This window comes from Daldinia decipiens (genome assembly GCF_022478715.1).
Source record: "Daldinia decipiens strain CBS 113046 unplaced genomic scaffold F4813scaffold_14, whole genome shotgun sequence".
In the NCBI taxonomy this organism is placed as follows: Eukaryota; Fungi; Ascomycota; class Sordariomycetes; order Xylariales; family Hypoxylaceae; genus Daldinia; species Daldinia decipiens.
This window is the reverse complement of record NW_026054557.1, coordinates 1-17,469: the sequence shown is the minus strand read 5'-3', so window position 1 is coordinate 17,469 and position 17,469 is coordinate 1. Positions and strand designations below refer to the sequence as shown.

The 17,469-nt window shown below is 47.4% G+C and overlaps 7 protein-coding genes across 7 annotated transcripts; 3 read left to right on the top strand and 4 right to left on the bottom strand.

Moving 5' to 3' along the window:
• Positions 1-148: 148 nt before the first annotated feature.
• Positions 149-4,971, top strand: F4813DRAFT_357170 (ankyrin; the record flags this gene model as incomplete). The annotated part of the gene is made up of 2 exons (XM_049243086.1): positions 149-1,628; positions 1,696-4,971. Coding segments are annotated over exons 1-2 (4,111 nt in total), but the record flags the coding sequence as incomplete, so codon positions are not given.
• Positions 4,972-5,331: 360 nt separating this feature from the next.
• Positions 5,332-8,339, top strand: F4813DRAFT_52622 (glutamine synthetase/guanido kinase). The gene is made up of 2 exons (XM_049248605.1): positions 5,332-6,621; positions 6,692-8,339. The coding sequence occupies exons 1-2, from the start codon at positions 5,503-5,505 to the stop codon at positions 8,183-8,185; spliced, it is 2,613 nt and encodes an 870-aa protein (XP_049100017.1). The 5' UTR covers positions 5,332-5,502; the 3' UTR covers positions 8,186-8,339.
• On the bottom strand, positions 8,315-9,832 carry F4813DRAFT_357164 (RNA-binding domain-containing protein). The gene has a single exon (XM_049243085.1). The coding sequence runs from the start codon at positions 9,744-9,746 to the stop codon at positions 8,445-8,447; it is 1,302 nt and encodes a 433-aa protein (XP_049100016.1). The 5' UTR covers positions 9,747-9,832; the 3' UTR covers positions 8,315-8,444.
• Positions 9,833-10,029: 197 nt separating this feature from the next.
• F4813DRAFT_357163 (P-loop containing nucleoside triphosphate hydrolase protein) lies at positions 10,030-11,235 on the bottom strand. Its single transcript, XM_049243084.1, has 4 exons — positions 10,980-11,235; positions 10,888-10,917; positions 10,460-10,839; positions 10,030-10,331 (listed from the first exon to the last, which is right to left on the bottom strand). The coding sequence occupies exons 1-4, from the start codon at positions 11,053-11,055 to the stop codon at positions 10,095-10,097; spliced, it is 723 nt and encodes a 240-aa protein (XP_049100015.1). The 5' UTR covers positions 11,056-11,235; the 3' UTR covers positions 10,030-10,094.
• Positions 11,236-11,331: 96 nt separating this feature from the next.
• F4813DRAFT_52603 (uncharacterized protein) lies at positions 11,332-12,259 on the top strand. The gene is made up of 2 exons (XM_049248604.1): positions 11,332-11,716; positions 11,863-12,259. Exons 1-2 carry the CDS (start codon positions 11,519-11,521, stop codon positions 12,106-12,108), a joined length of 444 nt encoding a protein of 147 aa, XP_049100014.1. The 5' UTR covers positions 11,332-11,518; the 3' UTR covers positions 12,109-12,259.
• On the bottom strand, positions 12,225-13,716 carry F4813DRAFT_357161 (MSF1-domain-containing protein). Its single transcript, XM_049243083.1, has one exon. It carries the CDS (start codon positions 13,187-13,189, stop codon positions 12,614-12,616), a length of 576 nt encoding a protein of 191 aa, XP_049100013.1. The 5' UTR covers positions 13,190-13,716; the 3' UTR covers positions 12,225-12,613.
• Positions 13,717-13,894: 178 nt separating this feature from the next.
• F4813DRAFT_357159 (peptidase) lies at positions 13,895-16,218 on the bottom strand. The gene is made up of 4 exons (XM_049243082.1): positions 16,112-16,218; positions 14,900-16,056; positions 14,761-14,847; positions 13,895-14,697 (listed from the first exon to the last, which is right to left on the bottom strand). Exons 1-4 carry the CDS (start codon positions 16,152-16,154, stop codon positions 14,641-14,643), a joined length of 1,344 nt encoding a protein of 447 aa, XP_049100012.1. The 5' UTR covers positions 16,155-16,218; the 3' UTR covers positions 13,895-14,640.
• Between the last annotated feature and the right edge of the window lie 1,251 nt (positions 16,219-17,469).

Sequence of the window (17,469 nt, the reverse complement as noted above, 5' to 3'; positions counted from 1 at the left end):
AACGCCTACAATATGTGATCACACTAACCTGGGTTACTTGCTTACGCATTTACGCATTGTGATCTAGCTTCGGTAGGGTTGCATAAGCCCCCAACTGTCGTATAAGTCTGGCCCCCTTGGTATACATAAAAGCATCAGCTCACGCCTCTTGAAACTATTCTTACGTTTCCTGGTATCTAACGTTTCGTATCATCACGCATAGTTTTTACCATAAACCTAGACATAATCCCATCCTCCCATCGTATAATGTGGTTTGTTTGAATTCCGGTAGCTGTATGGCGCTCATTTATTATACGAATTTTATTATCTACCACAGCAGGCTACCTCTTAGTTGAATTGTGAAGAGTTTGGGGCCCTGTATTGATATATTCGGCCGCAGGCCAGAGCAGTCTAACCATGGAGGTCGTGGGTTCAGTCGCGTCCATCGCGCAGTTAATAGAGATCACAGCCAAAGTCTTCCACTACTGCGTCACAGTAATTGGCGCTTCAAAGATGATTGACGAGCTTGGTCGTACGTCAAGTATGATGTTACAACTGCTTTATGAGGTGAAGCGACAGGTCGATGCAGATGCTTCCGCAGCAAGTAGCCGCCCTCTAGGACCCGATGACCTTATTCGAGAGTTACAAGGATGCATGATCGACTTATCACGCCAGTTTGATAAAATGAGCTCTAAAGGATTCATGCAAAAAATACGATTTGCTCACATGGAAAAGGATATACAGACGACGGTTGAGAAGGCATCTCGTATGAATGGCTTTCTTAATTCCTGGCTCACACTGGACATCAAGCAGACAACTAAGGCGATTGACGACGGTGTCAAAGCACTCAACAACCATGCGGAAGAGGAGATGATCAATGGTAAAATAGATCGCATCGTAGAACACTATGCTCCTGTTAGCTTCTCTGAGAAGCATGGCAATGTTGTTCAGCAGAGGCAGGACGGGACTGGCCAATGGTTTCTCGAGTCAGTAGAGTTTCAAGACTGGATGCAATCCGTCGGGGGGGCTATGTGGTGTTCAGGAGCACCGGGAGCCGGAAAGACAGTTATGGCCTCAATAGCCATCGAATATCTCCGGGACAAGGTCAGTGAGAGTGGAGATGGCCGTCTTGCATTTCTCTACTGCGACTATCGTCAACGCCAAGATCAGAAAGCATCGATGATGCTTGGTAACCTTTGGGCACAGCTTTTCCGACAGCGAGGTCCCTCCGCTACAGAGGTCGGGCAACTATTTGGAGAAATATTAGCCCGCTTCGACTTTAAACCATCCAGGACTCAGATAATTAACATGATCCGAGACGAATTAACCAATGGTACACCAGGGCAGACATACATAGTCGTTGATGCCCTTGACGAATGCGCGGACGAGAACGAACGGAATGGCTTCATTGATAGTCTGCGCAGCTTGCAGCCTTTAGTTAATATATTGGTCACATCCCGGACTACACATTTTGACAATGCAGGATTTGCTGATGTGCGGGCCTTTCGTTTTATACCCACCAACGAAGATATGAGTACTTATATAAACGCACGAATACGAGAATCCAAGAAAATGTCTGGTTATATAAAACGGAAACCGGAGCTGGAGGGGGATATTCGACGCCTGGTTATCGAGAGGGCGAACGGAATGTAGGTTGCAATTTAATGATATCCGTCATCTTCCACTCGATGATCAGATACTGACTACGCCGCGTAGGTTCCTCCTATGCAGAATGCATTTGGATTCTTTGAGTAGAGCGATCACTCTTAAAGACCTGAAAAGGGAGCTGGACCGCATCCCTGAAGGTGAAAACGTGATCAAGGATACATATGACCAAGCCATGGAACGAATTCAAGACCAGGGCGTAAACATAGAGAAGTTTGCTCTGAAAGTTATTAGATGGGTCTGTTTCGCAAGACGTCCCCTTCGACTGGCAGAGCTTCTATGCGCCTTATCTATTACCCCGGATGATACAGAACTCGACGAAGATGCAATTGGCGAAGAGAGTGACATCACTAACTACTGCGCTGGCCTTGTGGTTGTGGAAGGCGAAAGTAAGACCGTGAGATTCGTTCATTACACCACGCAGGAGTACTTCAATTCGCTGAAGTATGCACGTAACTTTGCCCATAGCCACGGGGAAATAGCTTTAACTTGTATCTCCTTCCTTGGACTCGATGATCTGACCCTTTCAACAAACGGCCCCTTGGCCCAAATCTGGACTATAGGAGATGAGGCGCCGTTCTTTGCATACGCGGCTATACATTTTGGATATCACTACATCCAGGAGTCAAATCTCCCTGATCCGGAACAGTCCGATTACTTAGAGGATATCACTGAGTTGTTACTGAGCTTGCTTAAACGTCCGGAACACGTTCAACGCGCAACCGCATCGATACTCAGGAATATAGAAGGTAGAATCTCCGCAATTTTTAACGATATTGATCTTGGGGATGAAATGCCCGTCAGGGGTACGACGATGGATTTGGCCGCATTCTTCAACGTGATTAGGAATGAATCTGATAGTCGTCCGTTTGGAGTAACAATCGAATGGTTGTTAAAGAATACGTCCGGAGCAATGGATTGCGATAGAACACGTTTCGGAAACTCGCTCCATTGGGCATGTCTTAACAACTCAGTTGAATCGATAAAGGTACTTTTGGAAAGCCCGGATATCGAATTAGATGCGAACCAATCTGCTGGACATGGCGTCGGCTGGACAGTAGCAATGGTTTCTGTCGCCTACGCTTCTCTCGGCAGTCTTCAGGCCCTCTTAGATTACGGAATCGATATTTATAAGAAGTCTGCACAAGAATGGCATACGACACTACTAGAGGAAGCCATATGGTGGGCCCATGCTGTGAAGGGGTCTGATAAAACGATCCTGATAGAGGCAATAATGCAAAAGGATCCGCTTGGTAGGCTGCTACTCTTACGTGATGTTTATTTCAGCACGGCACTCATAGAGGCAGTGCGTACGGCGGACTTCAGCGTGTTTAAGTGTATCATGAAGCATCATAGTAGGATTGAAGAGATTGGCAGAAAGAATGAATCAATCCTCACTGGCGACTTCCATAGAAGAACGGTGCTACATTTAGCTGTAGCAGATTCCTCTCTGGCGTTCAAAAGTTCAGATGGAGGTGCGAACTCAGGCATCCTTCGAATACTCGAGACACTTTTGGATAGTCCATACGCCGGCCTCCTCCTTAAATGGCGTGATACAAAAGGAGATACGCCGTTTGAGGCAGCTATTCGCCGGAATAATATCCAAGCTGTCGATACTATCCTCAAGAAGCACGATGAGCACGAATTCCCCGATTTCTATCCATCTCAACTGGTATCGGGACTGCACCTTGCTGCTCGAGTCTCAAGTTCCTCTGTGATTGACCTGTTGTTAAGCAAAATAGACGATAGCCTTCTACAAAATCCCGGTGTTGATAGCGTCTTGCACTATGCTGCTGGTGGGAGCAGACCTGAAAATACAGAATTCCTGCTGCAAAAGCTCAAACATCTGTACCTTTATGGAGCTCCGGGCTCTAACGGTAACCGGCCTGTTCACTACGCGGCAGCAAGCGGCAATATCGACGCTGTGGTAGCTCTGTCGAGGCAGAAAGGATTTAACATCGATTGCCAAAATGACCAAGGGCAGACTGCATTACACCTAGCCGTACACGGAAACTTAATTGACATATGTTCAAGTCTCTTGAAGGCCAACGCGAGTATCAACGTCAAAGACCTCAACGGCTCCACCCCGCTCGACATTGCTATCAAGAAACGCTTCGCAGAAGCCGTACGTATTATGGCCCAACGTCCAATAACAGAGATTAGCGGCCTCAACGACGAAGACATCGCCTGGATACGGCAGCAACCTTGGGGAAATGCTTTGATTCACGAGCCTGCTGGCTCCTCCAACTCAGCAGCAGATCCTGAAAAATGGCCGAGAGAAGAAGAAGACACCATAACGGCAGCGTTATGTCTGCAAAGAAAGCTTAGACGACAAATAGGGGCATCTGAATGCACTCACGTGTCAGCTTATCTCATATCCCGCATCCTCGATCTAGCAGAGTACTGGGTCAAGTCTACTAGCATCCGAGTTAGTATCGAAAGGGGCGGCGAGGTAAGAAGATGGGGCGACCCCTTAACACCGTACATCACTAGCAAGGCCATCAACAGCCTCTCATCCCGACCCGTCCGGCGCATCGTATTCGAAATTACAAGCCACGACCAAGGCTACTGTTCCGACCCAAGCAGAGGCGAGAGCTGGACCTGGTTCACGGCCGACGTCCACCGGCGCGGGAACACCTTCTCCCAAGATCTGGCAAGCCCACAGGATCAAGGCACCACAAATAGGGAGATCTACCTCGCGCATAACCGCGGCGCGAATATACAGTGGCATACCCATACGCTATCGTGGAACCTTGGAGATCTCACAGAGGCAGATGCCGAGCGTGGCTCTTGGATCAAGGCCCTAGCATCGGGGGATCGAATTCTCGTCTTACCACACGCGCGGTACCCGGGCTGGGAGAATTGGGTGCGCCGCGTGAGGATCGATGTGTATACTACGTGTTTAAGGAGTAGTGGGAAAGGGTGGCTAGAATAGGAGAATGGGAGAGCCTGGTTTCTTGGGGATCTTTGGAACGGGATCGTGATGGTGTGCTACTACCGGCCAACTTACACATTGAAGTCATGGACGATGAATATTTATAATACGTGAGTGAAAACACTCGAACATTCTCGTGCCTAGGCGCAACCCTTTGGTGGATTTGGGGTGGAATGTAATATATAGTATATACCCAGGTAGTTTGGCAAACATATGAAGAATCTTCGATTCACTGTAGATAATAATACGCTGCGAGAAGGCATAGGTATATGGAAGAGCAGCACTTGCATCGAACGCACATAAACGATATCTATATCTATACACCTAAGTAAGTAGCTGAGTGTATTCAATCTAGCATATAAAAATAATTATACATGGTTCCTAGATACGTACCTAAGGTTAATAGGATCAATTAGATAGTGTCGATTGTTGACAATAGGGGGCGAGGAAAAAGCAAGTTATAAGAGTCTTGATCGTGTAATATAATAAGATGACTAGATTAATTAATAGCCCTCCTAAAGGGGATACTTTCTATAGATTTACCAAGGAGCCGAAAGTTAAGTCTTTATATATGACATTATCGTTATTATTCTTTTATAATGACATGCTTCCTTCGGTGATTCAACAGTTACGACGAAAGCTGGTGATTTGCTCTCATTGGATGATCCTTTCGATGGCCTATCCCGAATCGACAATTTATTGCACTGCCTACAAATAGTACCTAGGTTAATTCGTTTGCCTCACACCCCTGGCATAAGCAAATGTCGTGCTCTCCCCAATCTCATCTGGCATGTCGATCGACTTCGAAACATTCAGCCCTAAATCATTTTATCGTATTTCCCCTTTATATTTCCCAATATCATTATTAACCAACTTGGCCATTCCAACACTAAGAAGATAGATCGTGAAATAAAGCTAACAAGATGACCTTGGCCTACAATCATTTGAAGTTGCTCAATGCCGCTATCGACACCACACCCCTCATTGATAACCACGCTCACCCGCTACTCACCGCCGAGAACGTGAGTAAGCACCCTTTACTGTCTATTGCTACCGAAGCAAACGGGGCCGCACTTGAAGACTCCAAGAAAAGCCTCGCTCATCTTCGGGCCGTGAAACACCTATCTAGTGCTCTCGGCTGCGAGCAGACATGGGAAGCTGTAGAAGCTGCTGTTGAACGGAAACGAGTCGAATCGCGCGATGCTTGGGTCAAGCGCTGCCTTGACGGCATCGAGACTATTCTGATAGATGACGGACTGGATGTGCAGGGGCAGGCCGAGACTTATTCGTGGCATGACCAATTTACCAGGAGTGGATGCAAGCGCATCGTTAGGATTGAGACTGTAGCAGCAGATATCATAGCCGAGCACTTTATCGGCGGTGATCCTTCTGTTACGAGCTGGAATATAGCACTATTTATATCCCGGATGGAAGGTGAGATTTGGCGGCTTGCTGCAGATCCCAATGTTGTTGCTTTCAAGTCCATCGTTTGTTATCGGACTGGGCTAGACTTTTTTCTTTCGAAGGACATAAACTTGGACGGTGCGGGAAACGCTCTTGCGGGTATTATAAGCGCGGGGGTGACGTCTGGAACACCCATTTCTGGGTTTTCACTGCGGAAGAGAATAGCGGATTCGTCCCTCAACAGCCTGATCCTTCATGCTGTTGCTCCCATCGCTCAAGAACACGGAAAGCCAATCCAATTCCACACAGGCCTCGGCGATAACGACATTACACTGACCAAGTCATCGCCGTCTCATCTACAAGCTTTCATCGAAGAGTATCCTATACTCCAGATCGTACTTCTCCACTCAGGTTATCCTTGGACAAGGGAGATGGCGTACCTAGCAGCTATGTATCCGAACGTCTATGCTGATATCGGCGAGGTGTTCCCCTGTATCAGCCGTCATGGCCAGGAGAGCGTCCTGAGAGAAATGCTAGAGTTATGCCCGTGGTCTAAGATCCTCTGCAGCACGGACGGACACGGGTTCCCGGAGATGTACTTGATCGCGACGACTCAGCTCCGCTCAGTTCTAAAGACGGTAAGTACCTAACCTACCTACCGAACCTATCTTTGTGGATTCTCCCTACTACCTTACTGACGCGATTCAGGTGCTGGGAGACTTGGTCCAGACTCAGCAGCTTCAAGAAAAACAAGCCGTGCAGCTCGTTCAAGATATTTTGTTTTCCAATTCCAAGAAGCTCTATAAACTCGAGACTAAATCTACTCTCCTTAGTCTTGCGCAGATATCAACCGTCTCAACTACCAACTGGAGTAACCAGACAGTTATCCAGAAGCTTCAGAGCCTTAATGCCAAGTATCTGCGCATCTACTGGCACGACTACACTTCCAGTAACAAGTGTCGGCTTATCCCGATCAAGCAGGTGTTCAAGACGCTGTCGAGTGACAAACCCCTGACAGTATCTCTTACCAAAGCTAGTTTTGGGATGACGCAGGTTGATGTGATGATTCCCCAAGTATCAGCGACTGGCATGTACACAGCCCATCCAGATTGGTCGAGTCTGAAATCAGGCCCTGTCGATGGCCATGTTAGCTGTTACGCAGACTTCACAGAACTGGACGGCTCGGAGGCGATACTATGCCCGAGGACGATCCTGCGCAATGCAGTTAATAAAGCAGCGGATCAAGGATTGAACTTCCTCCTCGGTTTCGAGGTCGAGTTCCTCGTCATGGAACGCAATCCGGATGCACCCAACTTGGACAAGTTTCGAACACTACGCAGTGACGGCCACAGCTGGTCGGTATCAAGAGCATTCTCTGATTGGGGCCGTGAGGGCAGCTTTGCCACAGCCATTGACGAGATCCTGGATAGTCTGGACGCAGCAGGTATCGAAATCGACCAGTTCCATCCCGAGAACGCGCCGGGTCAGTTCGAGCTTGTGTTGTCACCACTACCACCGCTAGAAGCCTGTGACAGCGTGCTGCATGCGCGTCAGATTCTCGAATCCGTCTCGGCGCGCCACGGGTTCCGGGTGACACTTCATCCCAAGCCATTTGCAACAAAATGCGGATCAGCCTCGCACGTGCACATGTCCATCTCCTCTCCCGGAGGTGACCAGCCGGAGGTTTATGAGCCATTCTACGCCGGCATCCTGGAACATTTCCGTGCCATCATCGCCTTTACGAATAGCAACATAACGAGTTACGAGCGTATGGTGGACAGTGCCTGGGCAGGTGGAAGATGGATCTCTTGGGGCACGCAAAATAAGGAATTGCCGCTGCGTAAGATTGAGGGCAGCCACTGGGAAGTTAAAGTCCTTGACGGCTTAGCAAACCCTTACTTCGCTGTCGCAGCGCTTCTGACTGCTGGCACGGATGGTGTCCGGAGAAAGGCACCATTGACCTGGAAGGACTGCGCGGGAGATCCCGCCCGCTTTACTACGGAAGAGAGGGCAAAGTTAGGTATCGAGAAGATGTTTCCGGCAGACTTGCGGGAAGCTCTACAGGCGCTCTATTTGGACGATACCCTCGGCCTTGATCCTGAGTTTGTGCAGCGATATATCCATATTAAGGAGGCTGAGCTCGCAATGCTAGAGCCTATGACGCCTGAGGAGCGGCGCGAGTGGATAATAGAGAGATATTGAGAGTAAAAAAAAGAAGATGAATAATAGAATCTAGGTTAATAGAGTAACCGAGGGGTATTTAGATATCTCAACTGTAGAAGGTCATGTTGACTAGATGGAACACAAGAGTGCATCTTAGAAACCATAATATTACAAAAGTAAAAGGTGATAATTTCTTATTTCGCGACTTACATGCAGCGATGTAACTATCACATAGAAGACTTAAGCCACCCTTTACGGATTCATACACAAGATGGAATATCCATCAATTCCGAACAATCTAATCAAACGTAATCTTCTTGCCCTGAGGCTTAACAACAGCACCAGTAAGATACGTTGCCACACCCGCGTCTCCATACTTAGGCTTCGCAGGCTTCGCAGGCTTCTCGCTCTTCTCCCCAAACGCCGCTCCATCCTTCTTCCTATCAGCATTCGCATCCCCATCCGTCCTCCGCGCCGGTCTAGGCTCCCTCTTCTCACCCTGCGGTCTCTCTCTGCCGCCTTCCCTCTTCCCCGCCCCTTGAAGACCTCTATCCTTACCGAATCTCTTCTTATACCTTACCTGGTCATCCTCTGCCAACTCAATCTTCAGCTCGCGCCCCCGGAGACGATTGACCCACCATTTGCGCATCTTAAACTTCTTCTCCTGCGCCTCTCCGTCTCTGTTGGCTTTTTCATCCGCATCGCGGAAATCTTCCTCCGTCTCGATTTCTTCTTTGATTTTAACGAATCCTTTTACTGCCCATCCTGCTGCTGCTGGCTCCTTGAACTTGACCCATCCGAACCCCTTGCATTTCCCACTGTCTTCGAATGTTGCGACTTTGACCCATTCGATGTCGCCGCACTTATCAAAGTGGGAGCGTAGGTCGTCATCGGTTGTTTGGAATGAGAGGTTGCCAACGTAGATTTTGCGGCTGGTGGGTGTCTTCTCTGCTGTCGTCTGGTTGCCGTTTGTTGTAGCGCCGGTGGCAGCAGCAGTTCCATTCTCAGTTTCCTTATTTGGTCGTCCCTCATACGAATTGGAGTTTTTGATCAATACTTTCCGACCGCTTAATTCTGTTTCCGTAAGCGCCATGGCGGCAACAGATGCGGATTCCACGTTGAAGTCCACGTATGCGAAGCCCTTATTTTGAGTCTTTGGCGCATCCTCGCTGTTGCCGTCTCTCCTATCCCCGTTGTATTTACTCGTAGGCATATTAACTCTTGTGATATTTTCCTCTTTTATCATGCCACCCGAGCTTTCCACCAGCCATTTGAACAATTCCACCCTCGTCAAGGTAAAGGGCAAGTTTCCTATCCATATGCCATGTTCAGAGCGCTGGGATTTCTTATCTCCCTTCCCGCCTTTAGATGCGCCGCCCTTGGGTATAGGTAACCCATCGTCTGATTCAGCTTCGTCGTCGCTCTTTGGTTTTTCGGGAAGGGGTTTGCCTTTCTTGAGAAGTCGCTTCGCTTTTTTTGACGGAGGCTCTGGTAGCGACAAGTCCACCTCAATCTCGTCGATTTGCGGCTTGCGCTTCCTAGAATCATTGGTTTCTGGCGCGGGGTGTTGCTCAGCCTCGGTCATAACCGCGGTTGCCATTATGGTTCTGATGTTTCCGAATTGAGTTGATTTTTTGTATTATTGTTGGAAAGGCACACCGGTATGTGTATTCGCCTTCATTCGACGTTGAAAAGTTGTAGAATGAATGTAGCTTTTACAAAAGTTTTATGGGGCTGATAAGATAAGGGCTATTCTATGGTAGTTGCATATCTTATTTAGTTGTATAGGGGTATCATATGCAAATAACAGGTCTACCCCTGAACCACGCTTCATTCTATCAAGAGTATCAAGAGGCAGCACTTTGCAAGCTACTTTCATCAAATACGTGTAAATTTTAGGATTCTTTTTAACATATATATAGAGAATATGTTCCGCTTGATATGCTGCTCATTTATGAACCCACTTCCCATCCTCTTTGCTCTTTATGATCTCATGGACATCAACCCTCTCCTTTACAATCTGCGCTCCATTCACAAGATCATTCTCATCAGCACGTTTACCAGCTTCCTCCTCGCCCTTCGCAATCCCGGCCTCGACATGTCTCTTCACTAGTCGCCTCCTCGCCGTTTCAAAGTCTACATCGACGAACCACCTCTCGTCCATCAGCTGTGCAGCCTCGCGCCACTGGAGTAGTACGGGTTAGCAATCATCTCTCTAAGCTAGGGGTACTAGAATATCCTGGAAGTAATTTGACTCTCGAGGCAAGCCAGTAAGAGTAAAATAACAAAGAATTCCTGAGGTGAGACACATACCGGCTCCTTATCCAAGCACACGTAATTCCCCTCAAAAACCACAATCCTATGCGCCGGCAATATCGCGATATCATTCGGTTTCGGGTCCTTAACCGCATGATCAAAACTCGGCGCATACACCGGCTGCAGAGGCGGAGGCGGCACAGTACGCAGCGCCTTGACCAGGGCCAGGAATGCGGGCCCGTCAAACGTGAACTCGGCGCCGCGGCGCGCGTGGGCAAGAGCCGGGTCCGGCATGGCGGATAGCTGCGCCCGCGTTAAGTGGTACCCGTCCATGGGCACGAAGACGGCGGGCGGTACGGCCTCGGGGACTTCTGGGTGCAGGCTTGCATGCCGCGCGTTGAGGGCTGCGGTAACGATTTGGGAGAGGGTTGTTTTGCCTGGGGTTGGTTAGTGTGTATTCTGTAGTATAGGAGGGGGAGACTTACCTGAGCCTGGGATGCCGGCTATGGCGATCACTGAAAATATCATAGGTTAGAGATATAAGAAGCAGTTTAGGATCATATTCCATGTGACTTACAGAACCGACGGTCCGCAGACAGCTGCTGGAATTTCTCCCATGTTTTATCCACGAGATGAGCTACCTGGTCCTCCATTTCTCTCTATAACGAGGTTGCAACTGAATATAATATCTATAAAAAGAATAAAAAGAAACACTTGAATTAAAGTCAAATAAAGCAGTTTAAACAAGTATCACAGATCTTTATGATACGCAGATATATGTTGTGTTAACAAGGTACTAGATCTCGCATTTGGAGTTGTCAAGTTCCTTGTCTAAGTCAACTCTTATAACCAACCCCATTGGCCCATCCCCTCACCCGGGGCGCGGAAGCTTTATGCCCCACTAACGGAAGAAGTAATCCGTAGACGCGCGCTGATGTCAAAGCCGAAGCAAACTTCGTCTAATATCTCGTTGCAATATCTCGTTGCACCAAAGCAATTTCCCCCGTCAACGTAACGAGACGCAATTCTAAATCCAGTTCTCCTTTTCCTAACCCCCGTGCAAATCGTCAATTATAATATTGAACACTAAGCTCCAAATAGACCGTTTTCCCCGCAATGGATCCGGATCTCGATTCCGGCCTCTTCGGTATCCAGCTGTCCGACTCCGAGGACGGAAGCAACGACTCAGAACCCGCTGAAGGGACTCGGCCGAAGAAAGGAGGAGCAAGCACGCCCGTGGACCGGACGGCCCAGTCGGAGGAAGAATTTCAGGCCGTGCAGAGGGAGTACCGAGTTAAAGTTGAAAACGGAGAAGTACGTATATTAACACTTACACCTTCGCTCGCACGTGCACACTTTTCATTCCATATGCAAGTGCAAATGCAATGATACAACGGTAGAAATTGTTCAGGGATAGAAGTAATACAAGAAAATGAGTTCAATGAGTTAACACATCACAGATATGGAAAACCATCCAACTCCCCCTAGGACCAGGCCGGGTTCCCAAACCCGAAGCTCAAGCCCTACTACACGCGGTTGAAGAACTATACTTCTTCCGGCGGTACTCCGAGGGCGCGAAACTTGCGCAAGCTATTCTAGGTGGGGATGAGAGTGAAAATATTAAGGAAAAGGGACCATCTGGGCTTGACGAGGATACTAAGAAGTTGCTACGGTATTATGAAAAGAAATGTAATGAGAAAGTATAACCATAGATGAAGAGAAGACTAAAAAGGCTGATACCCCCCGCTACATAAAAGTTTACCACAAAATACTACTATTGCAGTTCACAAGTCTATAAGCCAGCTAAAAGACAATTAATAAATCAATAGGAGAAGAGTGATTATCTTTATCCCATACTCTAAGAAGAGTATTCTTTATATATCTAAGTCTAATATGTGTGCTCCCGTTCGTTCGGTCGTCGCGGCGAGGCAAATCGCCTACAGCCTATACCAGAACGTAACCCATCTAAATAGCCTCTTTTCTATGCAACACAGTTTGGTTGTTGGGTATGCCGGAACGCCGTGCTTTTTCGAAAACAAAAATTCAAGTCAACTTCACCACCCCTAATTTTTTTTTTCTCTTCAGTACTCCGGAAATGCTCTTGTTATGGATATGGTATGTCGTTGTTTATCCCACTCGTCGTATGGCTTATGATGGACGTCGTGGTCGTGATTTGATGAAATGAACTGGCAGGTTACCAAATTCCTAGACCTACGCCATCATCTTGCCTTCAACTTGTAGCCTCTCCTTTTCCCGCTCCTCGGCGAAGACTCGTCGGCTCATGGCAAGGACACACTCGAAGCCTTCTTTACCCTTTGTCGCGTTTTCTCGAAAGCGGGTAACCAGGCTGTCTTCGATACTAGTCTTGATCCTCTGCCAACCACCGCAAAGGGCTGTTATCCGTGCGTCCTGCTCGAATTGCGTCCTATGGGCATCTAGGGGGCGATAAACCACCGTCTCTTGAACATTGACCATATTTGCCCAAGTGATGTTTTGCGATACCATAGTGACGGTCTTTGCGGCGGGGTCAACATAGGACGTCTCGAAGACCTGACTCGTCTCCATGCAGCCGATGATAGATTTCAGCCATTCCGGTGCTGATTGCTTACAGGTGATGAGACGCTCTGTTCGTAATATACCAGTGGCTGGATCGACTTCTCGAGCGAGTGTATCGACGGCTATGACGTGGGTGGACTTGTCGTTCCAAGGGCAGTATTTCCGCCAGTTTGCGGTGGATACTTCTTCCCAGGAGTAGTTGAAGGTGTGGGTATTGGAAAAGACCTTCATCTCTGACGGATGATCCCAATACGAGCCGGATTGATGGTTGGGATGGTTAAGGGATGAAAGAACCCTTCCTCAAGGAATAGACTCAAAACTACGGATGTAGTTATTTTTTATTTTACTTTTGAAAAGTCCGTCCGGACGTTCAACCGTTGAGGTATAGCAGAGGAAGTATGCAATGTCGGTCGGAAAGTGCGGACCGAGATAACAAATTCTGTAGGATCGCAGCGGTTTCAAAAAGCACCGAACAAAATGTCTCGCGTGCTAATCAGGTACTGTGACGAAACGGACACAGACAATTTAAAAATCGCTCGTGACACGATAAATGATGGTGATGTGGCAGAATGGCCAAACTCTTAGAAATTTTTTGAATGAATGCTAAGGGTGTCGAGGGATTTTGGTTTAAGTTATTTTAAGTTGTTTAGGTAAGTAAGATGCGAATTAAATTGACAGGAAATGCAGAGGCTTTTGAGAAAATTTCAATGCAAAGGTCCCGACTGCCCGATCGGCATTGGCGACAAGGAATCTTATCGCGGATTCCTTTTTTGCCTTCCCGGCAATGTTCGGTACTGTCCCTTATGTCCATTAGTGTACATATGTCCCCTTACACAGTTCTTCTCGCTAAGACATCCTAATTAGGATTAGCCTTGCCAGGTCAGAGAATAGTTCGGAGACGGCGTCAAAGCTTTTTATCAAATTTCAAATTTTTAATTGGCTGGTTAGTCCCTGAATGGACGCTAAGTGGATTCCGAGCTTAGGCCAAGTGCCCAAAAACCTGGAGCAGGTGCGGAGTCGACGAAGCGTCTGAGCGTCCAGACTTTTGTTAATGCTTCGTCACTTTTTGCATATGACAGAGATGATCTGCTGGGGCTGGATCCACGACCGGTGAGCCTCTCACAATCTCGACGATTCTCCTATGATCATTTCTATGACTTCAACCCCAACCCAGACCCTAATTAATGACCATGTACTTGATCGATCCGTGATATCACTTCATAGCCGATTAAACCCTAATAACTACATACATACATAGTACATACATGGTAGGGCTATCAATTTATCGATAGGATCGGCTTTAAGAATACCTACTCTGTACTATATTCTGGTGATAGGGTCCAACGTCATTGTCTCCACCGCCACTTACCTATGTAAGTAGTCTGCTAGTCCAACTGAGGTGAGATCTCAATTACCCGATACAGGAACTCGGAGTAAGGTGAGCTTCAAGTTGATATCTGCGACTTCGATATCAACCCTACAAGACCGACATTGTTCATTCTGTCAAGAATCACTTCACTCTTTTTGCAAGTCATATCCCTCAGACAAGGAACAATAACCCCAAAGATCAAAAATTCTTTCATATTGGAATACTGGGATAATGGCACTAGCCTATCAAGGAACAAGTCGCCTTTGTAGTATGAGTTACTAACCCGTTGTTGTCATCCAACTCGTCAATCTATCTAGTAATCATCTCCACGACTAATGACCTCCTTTACGGTAGGTCGAAGCAAGATAGTCTGTAACCTCAGATCAGCACAACCAACATCTACGTCATAATCATAATGCAAGGAAAAACTCACGTGCTCGAATTGGGCTGTATACGACCCTTTCTTGTCCAGTAGGGGAGGGTAATCCTCTACAATACCAGATTGGACGAGATTGTTCAGCTAATGCGCGGTTAATATTATTCAAATATGTGTGGATTATTAGAATGCTTACCCCCAGCAAATATTTCTCCTGGCCGAGTCTGTCTAGATATCTTCGTGCAAATGGAATAGTACCAAAGTTCTTCTTGATAACATTTAGAAGAGACTTAGCCGAGGACAAACGTAGGTCGACCTTGGGGGCATCGCTACGTAGAGCATAGTGAGATACCTCTCCCTCGTCGTGGACATAACCGTTTCCGGTACTGCCAAACGTCTCGATAGCGAAGACGTCGCCTTCTTCCATCTTCGTGTTGTCTTGCGTTTTAACAATGGGTACACTCTTGGTCCCGTGGATGCTATACGGCAAGATAGTATGGCCAGTGAGGTTACGAATCGATTTGATCGGGTATGTAGTACCGTTGATCTCGCATTCGTAGCTCTCCATGGCCTCTTGGATGTATCCACCAAGTTCCCCGAGACGGACGTCGATGCCCGCCTCCTTAATACCCGTGTTGGTTGCATCCTTTACGGCTGCCAGCAGGTTATCATACATCGGGTCAAACGACATGGTAAAGGCACTGTCGACGATCCTCCCGTTGACATGGACGCCAATGTCTACTTTCATGACGTTGCTTTGCTGCAGAACAGTCTTGTTCCCGGCATTCGGGGTGTAGTGGGCAGCAATGTGATCCAAGTTCAAGCCCGTCGGGAAGCCAACTCCGGCAACCTTAGCGTCACCTTCCGATAGCCCATCGTGGCCAACTAAGCGCCTGATGCTGTTCTCAATCCCTTCAGCGATCTCGGTCAAGGTTTGACCAGGCTTGATATTCTTCTGAGCCCACTGGCGAACTTGACGGTGTGTTTCGGCAGCATGGCGATAGTCAATCAGGAAGTCGGTGTCCAGGTTGTCCAAGTGCCGTTTCTCTTCGCTAGTAGTACGATAGCGGTTCTCATCTTTATATTCGACCTCTTCACCCTTAGGATAGGTGTTGTTCGGGAACAATTGGGACATCAGGACGCTTGGGGGGTCTGTCTGGGCGGTAGGAGCCTTCTTCTTCTTCTTTGGCTTCTTCTTTTTATTCTTCTTCTTTTTAGCGGCCCCGGGCGCAGGTTCAGCGGTTTGATCATCGGCGTCATCTTCGGAATCTTCACCGGAATGCTCTGCAACATCGCCGTCCTTGGTCCCGCTGGCCCCCGCGGCAGCCTTCCCGTTGGTGGCTCCCTCGCTCACTAATGAATATTAGAGGATTATTTGAACTATGATTATATTAGTTTTAATACTAACTACTGAGCTTTTGGAGCTTATCCGATGGTGCTTTAGCAGCCATTTTGCGACGAGTTAAGGCAAAGCTTTTCGGTTGTTTGAGTCAAGAAATCTGGATCAGACTTAGAGCTCGGAACTTTTGAACCCCACCAACTTTTTCTCCGTCTTAAGCACTGTGGCATCGGAGGGCGCGGGGCATCCGAAAACCCCGTTATATGCTTGGACCGCCCCGCAATTTCGCTATAAGCTTATCCCGTCTCAGGACCGTCCAACAACATTGAGAGCTATATGATTAACCTACCTAACTAACTACATTTATTCATAACTAAGGTTTGATCGTATAGTTAAGTTTAAACTACTTGTTTATAATAACAACGCTTTTTACTTAATTCCTTTTAAAAATAAGTAACAAACCAAGCTAAAATAAAGCGGCAATCTTTTAAAAATTATGGTAACCATTTAAACGCTGCTTATTAATCGATAATATGTGGGTTTAAACATTGCTTAAAAGGGTGAATAAATTATGCCATACACAGTGGCGGTACCTCACCTCATTCTTTCAACGGCCTTTTCCCGAGTTGAATAATTTTTTTAAAGGCCCGGAATTTAAGCCTCACCATTTAATATGCTCGCTACGTTTACCTATTGCGTGTACGGTGCAATACCTTCTATGATAATGATAACTTAAAATGATATATCATTTAATAACAGAGCTAGGGTAAAGACGGTTGTTTAAAGGACGAAAATGCGCAGCGAGTGGCTTAGAGATAATTCAACGAATAGCATCGATCCAGTTTTGGCCCGACCAAATAGCTGTTTTACCAACTTTGCTTAAGAGCCATTCAACGAGAGCTTGTCAGTAACCCCTTAAATACACTTATTATCTTTGGATATTATAGGTCCTTAATGTACCACTCCATGTTGACCCAACAAGCAGCGTTGGCATTGAATGGTGACAAACTACTCATCACTGCCTACCATCATTGGTGGCTAAAACCAATTAATATAAACCAATTACCAACAGTAAACTAGGTTCGTATCTTGTAAGCCTTACCTAGATGATGCGTGAATTGAGGGTTAAGCAAAACCTACCTAAGTTCAGGTATAAAATTGTTGCCTGAGGAAGATGCACGAATATACACGATTATTTGAGTCGTTCAAAGTATAGGTTATTTTATGATTTCCCTTTAGCTACTCTAAAGTTTGATCCTACACCCAAAATACACCCAACATATCCAATCGCACATCAAAATTCTACTTTAAATACATACGGGCCTCCAATGCGGGGGGGGGGGGGGGGGGGGGGGGGGGGGGGGGGGGGGGGGGGGGGGGGGGGGGGGGGGGGGGGGGGGGGGGGGGGGGGGGCGGGGGGGGGGGGG

Bases quoted from the DNA above. Each gene is read 5' to 3' on its own strand.
- F4813DRAFT_52603 (XM_049248604.1), top strand. From the start codon at position 11,519: ATGGATCCGGATCTCGATTCCGGCCTCTTCGGTATCCAGCTGTCCGAC. The intron at 11,717-11,862 runs GTACGTATATTA...AACACATCACAG, and splicing joins TTAAAGTTGAAAACGGAGAA to ATATGGAAAACCATCCAACT.
- F4813DRAFT_357164 (XM_049243085.1), bottom strand. From the start codon at position 9,746: ATGGCAACCGCGGTTATGACCGAGGCTGAGCAACACCCCGCGCCAGAA.
- F4813DRAFT_357163 (XM_049243084.1), bottom strand. From the start codon at position 11,055: ATGGAGGACCAGGTAGCTCATCTCGTGGATAAAACATGGGAGAAATTC. The intron at 10,918-10,979 runs GTAAGTCACATG...TGATATTTTCAG, and splicing joins GTCTGCGGACCGTCGGTTCT to TGATCGCCATAGCCGGCATC. The intron at 10,840-10,887 runs GTAAGTCTCCCC...AACCAACCCCAG, and splicing joins AGCCGGCATCCCAGGCTCAG to GCAAAACAACCCTCTCCCAA.
- F4813DRAFT_52622 (XM_049248605.1), top strand. From the start codon at position 5,503: ATGACCTTGGCCTACAATCATTTGAAGTTGCTCAATGCCGCTATCGAC. The intron at 6,622-6,691 runs GTAAGTACCTAA...GACGCGATTCAG, and splicing joins TCCGCTCAGTTCTAAAGACG to GTGCTGGGAGACTTGGTCCA.
- F4813DRAFT_357161 (XM_049243083.1), bottom strand. From the start codon at position 13,189: ATGAAGGTCTTTTCCAATACCCACACCTTCAACTACTCCTGGGAAGAA.
- F4813DRAFT_357159 (XM_049243082.1), bottom strand. From the start codon at position 16,154: ATGGCTGCTAAAGCACCATCGGATAAGCTCCAAAAGCTCAGTA. The intron at 16,057-16,111 runs GTTAGTATTAAA...AATATTCATTAG, and splicing joins TAAGCTCCAAAAGCTCAGTA to TGAGCGAGGGAGCCACCAAC. The intron at 14,698-14,760 runs GTGAGTTTTTCC...CTGAGGTTACAG, and splicing joins ATACAGCCCAATTCGAGCAC to ACTATCTTGCTTCGACCTAC.